Genomic DNA, 15,599 nt, shown 5'->3' with positions numbered 1-15,599 from the left:
AGAGCAAGAATGCGCACTTCTACAGCGTTTTATTTTATCTCTTATCAACACGCTGTAGCTCCAAAAAACAACCTGGGAATGTTCAGTAATGTTTAGTGTACTCTGAAACTAGGGGTGTGCAGGGTTTCTTCCTGGCTCATATTGAGGCAGTGGTGGTACCATTCTGATCCTGTGTACCCTGACCTTTCAAGGGGGTCCAGGGGCATGCTAACCTTGCAAAGCAGATGGATACACCCATTTCCTTGTTTCTCACTGGCGAATCCATCTTGCAAAGCTCCCGTCTGAACTGTTTGGGCCCGGTTAGAAAGTGACAGGACCAATCGGCGACGAGGGGCTGTACTTCCAGGCACAGCAGAGTCGTGACGTAAACAAGCAGCAAGGGGGGGAACAATTATGGCGAACAATTAGTGAATTGTTTTCTTTTCAAAAACGACAAAAGTCGAATACTTACATGTCTATAGTCGCCATGTTTCACATTATTCCCCGTAGATGCACACGGGAAGCTCAATAGCTGCTACGTCACGTGTTTTGTTGCTCTTAATGACCCGTAGAGATGTGACAGACAGAACGTTCATCCAATCACACTCAGAGTTTTTTCAAAGCCTCTGCCTTTTCTCAAATGTTTCCTATTGAAGCTTTCCCAGATGGATGTGTGAAACAAATCCATCTGTTGTGCCAGGCTAGGGGCGTGCTCCCCTGGGAGAAAATTTTGTTCATTTAAAAGGTAATTACATTAATTTAGTAAAATTTGAGAGTGGAATTAAGAGGCTAAATCTACTGAAAATGTTTTTTTCTTTTCATAAGTTTGTGCATTAATTTTGAACGGTTTCCTGGTCTGACCTGATAAAGGTTTTAATGATAAAAGTGTTGTGCCTAAAAAGCTGTTATTGACATCAAAAAGCTTTTTTAGTCTTTCTTCAATGAATTTTTAATTTTATGTCCATAACAACTGACTAATTGTCCACTTAAAGAGGCGACCATAAATCGTTGCCTCTTGTTTTCCTCTTGAGTCTAGCCATTGTGTTTTCCCATTCAGGCTTTTGATGCCTTTGAATCCCATGCAGCAACGTTTTCAGCGAGCCTGGAACTCGTGTGTGTTTTTGGGGACTTTAATGATTAAATCCACACTAGTAAACCCAATATTGAACAACTTTTTATCCATTTTAATCCATTTACGATCATTTATTACCGCTAGCTCAAATGCTGACCACCATATTGTTTCTCTCTGAATGTCCGTCAGCCAATAGCAGGCTGTTCCGTAACCCTAACTGTATACATTTAGTACATATCTGTAAACAGCAATTGTTAATCTGCGAGTTGTACGTTTTATATTGTATTTGGAAAAGTGCACTAAAGTTCTTATTTAAATAAAAAGAGAGAGAGAAAGAGAGAACCTGTGATGCAGCGCCCTGTATTATTATTTTAATATTTAGCAGCAAAACTCAATAATCAGCAGGAAAACAGCTTTAGGGCACAGAGATGCTGTACGTTTACAATTCTAATAGTTGAGCCATGTTCTGAGTCAAATATAGGTCTAAATAATTTGTGAGTCTGAACAGTCATTTCAGATAGTTCAGACTGGTATCGGATCAGTATCGGTATCAGCCGATATCGTATTGGGAGGGACAAAATTGTATTGGAACAACCCTAGAAAAAACCCTGGGTGTAAGAAAATATTGATACACATATATAATGCGATATTTCGCGATACATGAAACAAGTTTTAAAAGAAGTTATTTTATTACAAATTAAAGTTAAGATCATCATAATTATGTAAGTCTGTAAGATCAGTTATGAATGTGTGTGATGTGTGTGGAGTGTTGTCGAGTGCAAACAAAACTCAACCAACTGGTGGAAGCCTGGGAGGGATAGAGGGGAGAGAGATGTTCGCGTGGAAGCTACTTAAATAAGCTGAGGCCTGATTAACACAGGTGTGCATAGTTAACTACTCAATCCACTGATAATCCTTGTGACTGCTGAACCAGGAAACCAAACCAACCAAACTCAGGGCAGGCCGTCACAACGGGCCAATCAAATCGACAAAACACGTGACATGGCTGCTAGCGAGGTACGCCCCTATCAAGGTGTAAGCTCCATATAGGACAGCGTAACGCGAAACATGGCGACTGTAGACATGTCAGTACACGACTTTGTCGTTTTGAAAAGAAAAAAACTCACTGCTGTTCTTTGTTCTTTTAACAAAGAAATGTCAAGTCCTGATAAAACTGGTGCTTTAGCAGCATCCATGCTAATGTATTCCGCCATAATTGAACCGGCCTCTTGTTGCTGCTTGCTTACATCACGACTCTGCCGCACCCAAAAGCACTGCCCCTCATCGTTGATCAGACAGGAGCTTTGCAAGATGGATTCACCAGTGAGAAACACGGAAACAGGCGTATCCATCTGCTTTACAAGTTTAACGCGTGTGGTTAGTACACCGCTTTAAAATTATTATGCAAGCTGGATTTTAGTGTCATAAACATTCAATTTTTAGTTTTTCAGTTAAACTCATTGATGGTTTTGTGTCTCAGGGCTCTTTGGATCACTGAAATCAATCTCAGACACCTGTGATCATTAGTTTGCCAGGTGAGCCCAATTAAAGGAAAACTACTTAAGAAGGATGTTCCACAACATTAAGCAGGCCACAGGTTTCAGCAATATGGGAAAGAAAAAGGATCTCTGCTGCTGAAAAGCCTCAATTAGTGTGATGCCTTGGACAAGGTGTGAAAACATTAAATATTTCATGAAAAATTTAGTGTGATCATCATACTGTGAAGAAATTTGTGGATAATTCAGAGCACAGACAGGTTCATGCAGATAAAGGCATAATGAGGAAGGTTTCTGACAGACAAATTCATCAGATTAAGAGAGCAGATGCTAAAATGCCATTACAAAGCAGCAAACAGGTATTTGAAGCTGCTGGTGCCTCTGGAGTCCCACCAACCTCAAAGTGTGGGATCCTCCAGAGGCTTGCAGTCGTATATAAACCTACTATTCAGCCCCCCCTAACCAATGCTCACAAGCAGAAACGGTTGCAGTGGGCCCAGAAATACATGAAGACTCATTTTCAAACAGTCTTGTTGACTGATGAGTGCCATGCAATCCTGGATGGTCCAGATGGAGGAGTAGTGGATGGTTGGTGGATGGCCACCATGTCCCAACAAGGCTGTGACGTCAGCAAGGAGGGGGCGGAGTCACGGGGAGAGAGCTGGTAGACCACTTTAGGGTCCCTGAAGGTGTGAAAATGACCTCGGCAAAGTATATAGAGTTTCTGACTGACCACTTTCTTCCATGGTACAAAAAGAAGAACCGTGCCTTCTGTAGCAAAATGATCTTCATGCATGACAATGCACCATCTCATGCTGCAAAGAATCCCACTGTGTCATTGGCTGCTATGCGCATAAAAAGGAGAGAAACTCATGGTATGGCCCCCATCCTCCCCTGACCTCAACCCTGTTGAGAACCTTTGGAGCATCCTCAAGCTAAAGATCTATGAGGGTGGGAGGAAGTTCACATCAAAACAGCAGCTCTGGGAGGATATTCTGACATCCTGCAAAGACATTCCAGCAGAAACTCTCCAAAAACTCACAAGTTCAATGGATGCAAGAATAGTGAAGGTGATATCAAAGAAGGGCTCCTACGTTAACATGGAACTTGGCCTGTTAAGATGTTTTTGATTGAAATAGCTTTGATTTCAATAAATATGACCTCCTAATGCTGCAAATTCAACAAATGACCATTTTCAGTTCTTTACAACCAATAAAATGTTTGAAACAGAATAATGTGGAACAGTGCATTTTGAGTTTTCTTTATTTTTGAAAAAATAATAGTTATCATTGGGAGGTTTGTTCAATAAAATTTTAATTATGCTCTTACAGTTGATGACTTAAAAATTATACTGTCATTTTCATCAACTATTTAGGAAAATCAGAGAAAAATGTCATTTGCATAATGATTTGGAATGCGGTGTATGTGTACTTTAAGAGGAATGTTAGTGTCAACATTTATTAGCCTAGTATCAGTGTAGGCTATAGATCATGATCATTTTACCATTGCTGTAAGAACAAATAGTGTAATTCACATTTTTTCCCCCTGTATTGTGAGAAATAACAGGATAGATTAGTGATGTAGAAGTAGGACATGGTGAGAGTGAGAGATGAAAAGCACTCTGAGATCTAGTTATAGTTGAAACAACAGGATAGTCACATCATCAATAGAGGCACTGTGCATACTTTGTTTACATTGTGATTATTTAAATCTCCAACTTCGACATTGGATCAACCATGAACAACGTAAATCTACATTTATTAGCCCTGTGTCAGCATAGGCTATATATCATGATCATTTTATCAATGCTGCTAGAACAAATGGTGTAGTGCGTAATTGTCTGAGTGAATGAATAAGGACTTTGAGCTTGTGCTGTGTGTTCAAGATTTTAAAATATAAGGTCGCCGGCTGCCTCCAGCAAATTTCGTGCCACCCCCCAGCACTAAAAGCTCTGACGTCATGAAAACATACTTTCTGGCGAGCATTGCTCGAAGTGGATGTCATTTTTAACTGCAATGGTGGTATTGTGCCAATGTGGCACCAGTAACAGTTCCCCGGGTGTTGCTGTTAAAGAGAAAGAAAGGACCTGCGAGTTTCCTAAATTAGAATATTTTGGACAACGATACGATATTTTCTGATATCAAAAAAATCTGCCACGACACGATTTTGATTTGATTTGATACAGGGGCCCAGGATCGATATCAGGTGATTTTATGCAAAAAATTCACAGTTACAGAAAAAGTGTCTCTGCAATTAAATTATAGATGTGTCTCTGTATTTAATAAAAATATCTCTTTAACAAAAACAACAAAGACCTGATTACCCCTGATTACCTTTAAATTAGGAACACAACTATGAACATTTGTGTTAAAACATGTTGATTTAAAACAGTCAACATTATCATTGCCAAACATTTAATGTCGTCATATCCTCAGATCACTCCAAAGCACCTATATGGACTTTTTATGCAACCCTTTATAATAATGACCAAAATGTTTGGCCTCTGTTCCCATTTTACATTTTTTTCTTAAACTTATTTACACACATGTGGACTTCAACATACATTTCTGCCCTATATCAGCCCTTCATACTTTACACAGGGGCCTGTTAATGTGGAAGATAGTTCAGTTTTGTAGTTTATTCTTCTTATGAGATTTAAATGAGGGTAAATATGCGGCATATGATGTTATAGTGAGATGTACCTGTAGATAGATGTTTTGACTTTCCAAATCTCATTGGATCATCAATCAACCGATCAATATATCGATAAACATCGATGAATCGTTACACCTCTAGAAGGCAGTGATTGTTATTTGTTCAGTATTCAATATAACTCCAATCAGAAGCTGCAGATACAGGAAACTTCAGTTTGTATTGATTTTATTTACAAAAAAAAAACATAAAAAACAGACAAATAAGGGATAAACAGTGTTTACCTTTGTAGAGTGTGAACTTAAGCCAGAAATTAATTCACGTTATTTAAGTAGCTCATTTAACACAACAGATAATAAAAATATAGTTTAATAACAGACATAAAAAGAACTATTTCAGCATAAATTAGGTAATAAGCTGAATAAGCAGACAGCTGATCCTTCCTATATCCACTCTCCTGAGCATGTCAGCATTAGACACATGGTCTTGCTAGTCATGCCATGTCTTGAAGTAGTAGTAGCTAAAAGATCTCAAATGCTGCTGAAATCTTTAGAAATTTAAGAACAGATAAGAAACAAATGTGTTACGCTGAAAAGGGCTGCAAAGCCATTTCTATGGCTTCAGGACTCCTGTCAAAATGAGGGTTAGCTGTACACACTTTTAGGTGGGCAATTTGTTAGCGTAGATGTTAGAGAACTAGACAACTGTTTCATAACAGTATAAAGATTATTTAGTGAGTAACAGAAAATAACAGCAGGCCTTGGGGAGACTAACATTCAATAAATATAGCTAGAACAAAAAGACTAGATAAAGACGTGCCACCTACAAATGTAGAAATGTAGAAATGTAGAAGTAAGACTGTGACGTCTTTTGTCTGTATGTCTTTGAATAACATTTACTTTGCACTCAGATTCAGTCACTGTAGAAACAACAGGTTAGTCTTATCATTAATAGAGGCATTAAGCACACTGTGTGTGCATTGTGATTATTTAAATCTCCACTTTTGAAACAAGAGCAGCCAGGATCAAATGTTAATCAAAATGTATTACCCTAATGTGAATGTTCCTGGCCCCTTGTTTGACATGTGGCCGCAAGTCTGATGATACGACTACAAAATCGATCATCAAACTGCGACCTAGGGTGTCCTGGTGCCAAGTGCACATATGGACACTCTTATGCTTGAACATGGTGTTCGTTATAGACATCTCATGACGAGCACAGAGGTCCAGCAACAGAACACCACTCGGGTTCAGATCAGGGGGACTGTTCCTCCCAATCACCCCCTTCCAGGTCTCACTGTCGTTGCCCACATGAGCATTGAGGTCTCCCAGCTGGATGATGGAGTCCCCGGAAGGAGCACTCTCCAGCACCCCCTCCAGCGACTCCAAAAAGGGTGGGTACTCTGAGCTGCTGTTCGGTACATATGCACAAACAACAGTCAGGACCCGTCCCCACACCCGGAGGCGGAGGGAGGCTACCCTCTCGTCCACCGGGGTAAACCTCAATGTACAGGCTGCCAGCCGGGGGGCAATCAGTATGCCCACACCTGCTTACGCCTCTCACCAGGTGCAACTCCAGAGTGGAAGCTGTGTGTCGAGGTGAGATCAACTATATCTAGCCAATACCGCTCAACCTCACGCACAAGCTCAGATTCCTTCCCCACCAGAGAGGTGACATTCCATGTCTGCAGAGCCAGCCTCTGCAGCCGAGGGTTGGACCGCCAAGGTCCCCGCCTTCGGCCGCCGCCCAGCTCACACCGCACCTGACCTCTATGGCCCCTCCTATGGGTGGTGAGTCCATGGGAGGGGGGACCCACGTTGCCTCTTTGGGCTGTGCCCAGCTGGGCCCTATGGGTGCCGGCCCAGCCACTAGGCGCTCACCATCGAGCCCCACTCCCAGGCCTGGCTCCAGGAGGGGGCCCCGGTGACCCACATCCGGGCAAGGGAGATCTGAGTCCTTCCTGCCGTTCTGCCATATACGGTCTATGAGCTGCGCTTCGTCTGGTCCCTCACCCAGGACCTGTTTGCCTTGGGAGACCCTACCAGGGGCGTGAAGCCCCCGACAACATAGCTCCCAGGATCATTGGGACACGCAAACCCCTCCATCACGTTAAGGTGGCAGCTCAGGGAGGGGCCTTAAGGGGTCTATTATTATTTAATATCCATAGATATGGTATTACTGCCAATTTCTAGAACTGGAGTCAACCGAGGTTGGTTTTCAGAGATGGTATGATACTGATACTAGCTTTAGGTAGTTCATAAGACCCATAAGATATCAAACCATTATGCAAATGCTTTAGCATTTAATGTGCTGAAGGGCAAGAGTTCTTGTTAACTTATGTTTGTCTAGATGTACAGCCATTACATAACAGTGGTAATCGAAAACTGAGAAAAAAATAAAGCAAAAGTGCGGTAGTTCTGATGACACAAGAAACAACACAGGGCAAGCAATGGGAAGAACAGGAAGTGATGAACTTTTTCAAAGTAGCTTGAGAAATGATTGATTACTTGTGACGTCTAGCTAAGCAGATGGTGTTGTGGGCGTGGCAAATAAAAATGGAGCAATAGAGGAGAACATGTGATGCAGCGGAGCTAAAGTAGCACACGTTTTAATCTGTTAATTTTTATCAGTGTTCAGTAAAATTTATTGGCCCGGATAATCATTTGACCCCTAATTAGTATATGATTTTTCTGGATCTAATAAATCTGGTTCCTGGTTCATCTGCTGAAGTCAAAATATAAATGAGTTCCCATAAGGTGTCAGTTTCTAAAAGGAAGTTCTTCTTCAGGAAAATACCAATCAGACTTGTTAAAAGTTAAGAGGTTTTCTCAGGCAGAAGGAAACAGATGATAACTAATGGTTATCAAACAGCTGGATGTGATAGATTTTAACACCTTACAGCACATTTGTTCATGTTCAGCAGCTGTCCCCCTCTGGCTGTCTGATCGCCTTGTACCTCCCTTGTTTGACTTAGGCTATTGAGTATGTAGATCTTTCTAAATAAAACAGAAATCAAAGAACTGGTTTTCTAAGTAAATATCTTTGTTGGTTTTGAAGTAGTAGGAGGAGAAAAGCTGAACTAACAAAATGAGCATGATGCTCTGACTGTTAGTTGGACTTGGTGAGTACTTCCTCCCTATACATCTGGCTTTGTTCCAAAGAAATGCTGCTGTGACACTGACTAATTAAAGATCCTTTACATTTTCAGGGCTGCAAAATATGGAGGAACATGTCAACCATGGTAGGAGGAAAAAATATTCTCATGCTATTTAATATAGTGCTTATCTGCCCTTGGATGGTTAAGTTTATCTGCTAAGAGTTAGTATTTTTGCAGGAAAGTTAATCATATTTTTGGTTGATCTTGCAGTGCTGGAAATGACAAATGGTTCCATGGGGCATGTTCTGTCCCCAGAGGAATGTGACATCAACATTTTGGAGGATGGAAGAACAATTGAGGAGTTCATAGACTTAAAAATCAAAGAGCTTGCTTCAGCGGTAGGTGTCATTAAATTAAAGGTTCATTCAGTGACAAGGTGTACAATAAAGGGTTAACTTTACTCTTTCAGGGAAATGAAGAGCCATTCTTCGTGAACAATCTGGACATTATGTTTAAGAGGCACCTCAAGTGGCTCACTAACCTCCCACGAGTCAAGCCTTTCTACGCGGTGAAGTGCAACAACACACCAGCTGTTGTACAGATGCTGCGCACTCTGGATACTGGGTTTGACTGTGCAAGCAAAGTAGGTACTAAATGAGTTTAACTACAACTATTTGTCATGGACAGCTTGTTGTTTAACATTCCTTCTGGAGCTGGGCAATACATGGTGTTTTTAAGATAAAGTGAAATATTTTCAAGCCGATAGTGTATGGCAGTATAATTTTTTTGCATTATGATTTAACATCTTGAGATGGGAATAAAGATGTCAGGCCTAATGCTGAGTTAAATGATAGTTTACAGCAAAAACCATCAACATTTAAATACTTCAATATTTACAACAAGATTATCTGTACTGTTTTTGCCAAACCGGGGACTAATATTTAATTTACCTAATACTATTTAAAGAGCATTTATATTATTGGTTTACTATATATTATTATTTATATTTAGGTATAATTCAAATGATACTGATACCTGTTTGCTCACATGGCAACAAAAAAGAGGTCCTAATTACCCAATATTGTGCAGTTTATTTTTTAATCCATTTAAAAGACTGAAGGCAGACTCCAGCACACTTTCTAAATTGAACAAATATGCTTAAAACTTTTGAAAAACATAAGTGGGACTGGCGAGAGTTTCCATAGCTCTTCGTCAGACCCAGATCGACTGTTTCATAAATCCACTGCATGCATGTATTTCACATTCATCAGGGAAACCTCCCATACAGTGTTTGGGAGGGGCAGGACTTGTCAGGAGGTGACTGGGTGAACGTTCTGTCTGTCACAATGATTACGGGCCAATCAGAGTGACAAGACAAAATGAGGTAGTAGACGTGTGCAGCTCTGGCAGAAGCCTTAGTTTGGCAGACAGGTGCTACCATGGATCTTTTTTATATTCTTTTTTAAATCATTATAATTCTTTTTAATTTAGTGATGAGAGCAGTACAAGATACAGGATGAGTAGAAACGCAAAACAACTACAATGTGGAAAGATGCTGCAGTAGTAAGTGCAAAAATTGAAAACAGTGGAAAGAGTACAAAACAGAAACAATGGGAAACTGACAATGCATTGAAATGACCAAAGTTAATGGTGTTGAATCGCTATGTCTGGGTTTGGGTGTGTGTGTGCAGGTGTGTTTGTGTGCATTTCTGTGCGTTAGGGGGGCAAAAAGAAGGAGAAGATGTAGGAGTGTAGGGGGTCAAATTTGAGACCGGATTTGGGGATATCATTCATCTATACTGGGATATAGAGGAGAGACCACCAATCTGCCTCCCTCCATTTTTTTCTCCTTCTTTGTTTCCTACATTGTAATTATTCTATTATCTAACACAGTGGTTCTCAACTGGTGGGTCGGGACCCAAAAGTGGGTTGCAAAGCAGTTTTCTGTGGGTCACAACTAGGTGTCTGAAAAGAAATGTTGTCAAAAGTCCTGAAGTCCTTATTGGACATGCATCAATACCTTTTTTTTACCCCATTTTACTGTGAAATTGGGTAAATTTAAATGTTTAATCAATATTTCAAATAAGTTATCTCCTCTTCTTGCAATAAATGGCAATGATAATGAAGTAATTTCACAAGTTCCCCATAAAATTGGCAAAAATTGACACATAATGACGGGGAAAGAGGGTTTAAGATTTTTCTGTTTTGGCCCCTTTCTTTTTGTATCAAGTGTTTTGGTCCAATCATGCTCCAAACTGCAACATACTCAAATTGTGAACTAACTGCTGTGCCGTGGAAAGAAGTTTTGTTTTTACAGTGACATCAAAAAATAACTAATGCAACACTCTGTCCCGTACCCAGACGATTGTATTCACATCTCATTCAAACAGTGCCGCAGTCCACTTGAATTGCTCCTGAGAACTGCACCCAGGCCCAGTTCATTTGCATTCATACTAACCAAAATGAACTAGACTTTGGGCTCAAGTGTACTGGTATACAGGACAAGGCCCCTTTAGTAAAAGCCACCTCAGTTTTAATAAAGAATGTGGTCCAGTTGTGATAAACTGCCACAACACTATACGATATTTTCAGAACTGGCACAATCGTTTCAAACCGTAGCTTTGCAAGATGGATTTGCCCGATGACATACATGGAATTTGGACAATCCATTTCCGTTGCAAGGTTACAATTTTCACCCACTTGTCCAAATGTCAACAATGTTGTTGAGCAATTTAAGCAGTGCACTCCCTCTTTTTGGTTAAAAATATGTGAAGATCAAAAGGTATTAGTGCTTTTTGATCATTTCCACTTTCTTAGTATCAACAGGTTTCAGTATTGTTTGATTTTTACTAGAATCATATTTGAGTTTATAACCATTGTACTGTGATATCTACTTGTCACCTGGATATATAACGTGTCTTTGGCCGTTCAGCTAAAAAATACTGAAATGTGATTTTTGGTCTATATCATCCAGCTCTTCCTTGTCTTCCTAGTTTTCTTAAGTGAAACATGTTTTTGAAACAGGGTGAGATTCAGCTGGCTCTGTCTCTTGGAGTGGCACCAGAAAAAATCATCTACGCTCACACAACCAAACCGATGTCGCACATCAAATACGCCTGCGCTCACGGAGTGAACATGATGACTTTTGATAGTGAGGATGAACTCCTCAAGATTTCTCTGTGCCACCCCAAAGCAAAGTAAGTCACCAGCATTTGGTATTTTTGCTTCAACATTTAGCATAAACTACAATTGTCTACACTTTTGTTGCACCACATCTTTTCAAGAGTTACAATTTCATTTATTTTCAAGATCCAGAGCGTGAAAAAACTACATCTATTTCATATTTTAAGTGTGCTAAAGAGGAATAAATCCATTCAGAATTCAGACAAACTCCTGCACACTGTCTAAATTGCTTAAAATACATTGGCCATGTTTTGGTGCTGAACTGTGTCCAATGTAGTTGAGCATCTACAGAAACAAATTACTAGGGATGTACTGACACCTTGGTTTAACATCAGTATCTGCCAATATAGGCCCTGTCGACAAACATCGACCATCTGCAAATAATGATTTTATGTGGAGGTATCTTGTTGTCTCTGATCAAATTAATGCTGCGATCTAGAACTTCTGACTAAGTTTACTGGACAGAAGGTCCCTGTTAGACATAGTCTAAGCTGCTTTCTAGTTATATGTGAGAATAATAGGGGCCTTATACCAAAAAAGTAATGCAAACATCATCTGTACAGCCATCGGCTAAACTGTTATTTCAAACAGCAGCATCAGCTAATTTTTTTTCTGTGCATCTCTAGAAATCCCCAAATATTGGGTGCCTTGAACTTCTATTCTTTGTTGATGTGGTGTTGAAACTGAAATTGTTGTCATTCATTTTTAACTGGTATCAAATCAATATTCATATCCTGGTATTGTGACTACCCTGGTGTAAACTCATGATCATCATTTTTCAGGCTGATACTCCGCATTGCAGTAGACGACTCCAAGGCTCTCTTAAGACTCAATTTGAAGTTTGGAGCCAAGATGGAGACGGTGGGAAAGCTGCTGGAACGTGCTGAAGAGCTGGACTTGGAGGTTATTGGGGTCAGCTTCCATGTTGGAAGCGGATGCACTGAATGTAAGGCGTTCAAGCAAGCCATAGCAGACGCTCGACAAGTCTTCGACATAGCGGTAAGTCATCGGCATATCATAGAATATTATAAAAAAAAAGCAGTATTTACATTTCTACTACAACAGCCTTTGATTCATTGAAGCTTGTTCAGACGACTTGCAGAGATGTCTTCAATTCTCTGACTTAAAAAAGTAGTGGAGGCCTTGAGATTAGAAAACAGATATGACGTTTTAAAAAAGCATGCATTTCTATGCATGCAGAGCATGACCTTCCCATGTTTGGTTATGATGACCAAACCAGAATTATACAGCTAATAGAAAACAAGTCCAGCACTGCATTGAGGCTCTCTAAAATTTTACTGTTTTCCAGAATTTGATGGGCTTCGAAATGCGTCTCCTGGATATTGGTGGAGGCTTCTCTGGGAGAGAGGACTTCCATGTCAAATTTGAAGAGGTAAAATAAAGATATACTCTGAGTGCTAGTTCAATGTGATGATGCATCCCAAGATATTGGTCAGATCAATAATTATCTTTCCAATATAACCAAAAGACTTAAAGATGTTATTGACTTTGTTTATCTGTTCTTGAATTTGTTTAGATGGCGCCATAATGTGTTGCTTTTTGAGATCTTTTAGCCTACTTCTCTTTGTCAGACAGGTTCTATTTAAGGGATTTCTGAATTCAACAGGTCTGGCAGTACTCAGGTCTGGGTGTGGATAGTGAATTTGAACTTAGCTTACCAAAAACTGTGATTATTCACAGTTAATTCATGATTTAACAAGAAGGCAATGACTTTGGGGCCATGTAGGTTCAGAGGCCTTTTTCCCCTTGACAAACATAATTTAAAACAGCATACTGTATGTACTTGTGTTATCTTCTTCTAACATTAACAGTTTTTTAATGATCTGAAACATTGAAGTGTGACAGATATGCAAATAATAAGAAATCAGGAAGGGGGAAAATACCTTTTCAAACACTGTCAGAAGCTGGGTTTCCATTACAGTTTTCACAAAATAAAAGCGATATTTCTTAAATTTCAATTAAGTACAATTAGGCTTTGAATGCATTTCCATTGAAGGGAGTTTTGGGCATAGGCCTTGCAATTCTTGTAAAATCTCATCTCGCGTGAATCCGCTGCAGGGAAGCTTGATGCTCAAAACCTGTTGCGTGTCGGTACGGTTTTGGTTACATCTACGGCGGTTGCCTTGATAATTTTGAACAAAGATGAAGGTAACGAATGATAGTTCAGAGGTAAAGTCCGTATGTACGGCAAAAGCCACATCTAAGAGTAGAAGAATGATGTTAAGAAAAGTCTCGTCTCTTCTTCTGTCTACATGTACCGTGCCATGTTGTCTCGGAGTGACTGGTCATGTTACACCGTACGTCACGTCCCTTGACTTGTAAATGCGGAAAAAGTGTTTCCATTGCACATTTGCAATATATTTCTGTATCAAAACGCTTGAAAAACCTCCTCATGAAAGCGTAAAAACTTTACAGCGATATTTTAGGTTTTTTTCAAAATTTAGGTGTTTCCATTACCAGTTTTTTATTGTGCTATTTCGATTTTGCGCATTTCCAAGTGTAATGGAAACCCAGCTAGAGTCAGAGAAATATCTGAAGTATTTAGTGAAATGGGATTCTAGCTACTTATACTTTTTTGTGTATTTATCTCTAGTTTACAGAAGTTATCAATGATGCCCTGGACAAATACTTTCCACCTGATTCTGGGGTGCAGATTATTGCTGAACCGGGGCGGTACTACGTGGAATCGGCCTTCACGTTGGCAGCCAACATCATGGCTAGAAGAGTGATCACAGATGATGTGAAAGAAGTTTACAGTAAAGTATAGACATGTCCCTGAAAGCCGTTTGACTGCTGCCTGTTCAATAATCTACCAACTGATTAATTTTAGCATTCACTTTAGTGGAAACAGTCTTACTCCTAAATTCCACACTATCTGTCTATGCAGTTTTTCTCTTTCAGGGTCAGTGTGTGCAAACTTTTCCGATGAACAATGCAAAAAACTACTAAAAGTTTTTTTATCTGTGTTTTTTTCTCTCCATTATTTTCATCATTCTGTATTCATTTTTCCAGACGGTGACAACAGCCCTGATAAAGTGATGATGTACTACCTTAATGATGGCGTGTATGGCTCCCTTAGCTGCCTCATCAACGACGCTGCCCACACTTCTGTTGAGCCGTACCTTCCCAGGGTAATACCAAAATTGTCTGGTGCTTAATCTAATAATTATTAGAGGCTAACTTTAACTGTTTGATCCAAAAAGATGTCAAATATGATTTAAACTGATGAATTTGTGATGAAAATCATAACTAGTATGACCTAACTTTTGTGTTCTGCACAGACTGTCGATAGCAGTGAGAAAACATACCCCACTGTGGTCTGGGGTCCAACCTGTGACTGCCTGGACAAAGTCACCGACAGCCTTTGGTACCCAGAGCTGAACATTGGGGACTGGCTTCTGGTCGACCACATGGGGGCGTACTCTGTTAGTTTAACCACTGACTTCAATGGCTTTGAACGAGCTAATATTTACTCTGTTATCAGTGCAGACATACTGCAAGCCCTAAACCTTTCCAACACCTACGACATTATCCACGCATGACCCAATAGCACTCCTGTTCAGGGGGAATGATCGTGATTTAATAATAGATCAGTTTATAATGATGGGTCTATGCTAAATCCTCTTTATATATTTAACTTGACTACATGTAAAATCCACTATTATATCATTTTCTTTCAATATAAATCCAAACTTAAGAGAGAAAAAGACTGACACAAAACCAAAAAGGAACCTAATAAAATTAAACAATACAGACACGTTTAAATACAACAGCAACAAAGACCTAGCAACCCAGTATTAGTCTAGGGAATTTCTAATTTCTATTACCAAAAATTGTTACAAAAGCCAAAATATAATTTTACCAAATGGAGACCAACATGGGGATTTTGTTTTGGTAATATAAAGTGAAGTCAATCTGATTCATACAGCAAGTTCAGCCTTATACAAACATGTGAAACAGACTGTATTTTCTCTTCTTTAAAGAAATAAATCTCTTTGTTTGTCTGAGTTTATGATTTTTTGAGAATTTAATGTGCCTAAACCTCACGTCACCAAATGTAGAGGAAGATATGAGTGAGACATAGCCTAATTTGATTAAT

The 15,599-nt window shown here is 39.6% G+C and overlaps 1 protein-coding gene across 1 annotated transcript; it reads left to right on the top strand.

Annotated features, from left to right (window-relative positions):
• Positions 1 to 3,064: 3,064 nt before the first annotated feature.
• On the top strand, positions 3,065 to 15,042 carry LOC121529532 (ornithine decarboxylase-like; the record flags this gene model as incomplete). The annotated part of the gene is made up of 9 exons (XM_041817463.1): positions 3,065 to 3,074; positions 8,612 to 8,694; positions 8,766 to 8,939; positions 11,321 to 11,493; positions 12,262 to 12,478; positions 12,789 to 12,872; positions 14,094 to 14,256; positions 14,513 to 14,631; positions 14,782 to 15,042. Coding segments are annotated over 9 exons (1,284 nt in total), but the record flags the coding sequence as incomplete, so codon positions are not given.
• Between the last annotated feature and the right edge of the window lie 557 nt (positions 15,043 to 15,599).

Source organism: Cheilinus undulatus, linkage group 21, assembly GCF_018320785.1.
Source record: "Cheilinus undulatus linkage group 21, ASM1832078v1, whole genome shotgun sequence".
Taxonomy (NCBI): domain Eukaryota; kingdom Metazoa; phylum Chordata; class Actinopteri; order Labriformes; family Labridae; genus Cheilinus; species Cheilinus undulatus.
This window is presented reverse-complemented; position numbering and strand designations above follow the sequence as displayed.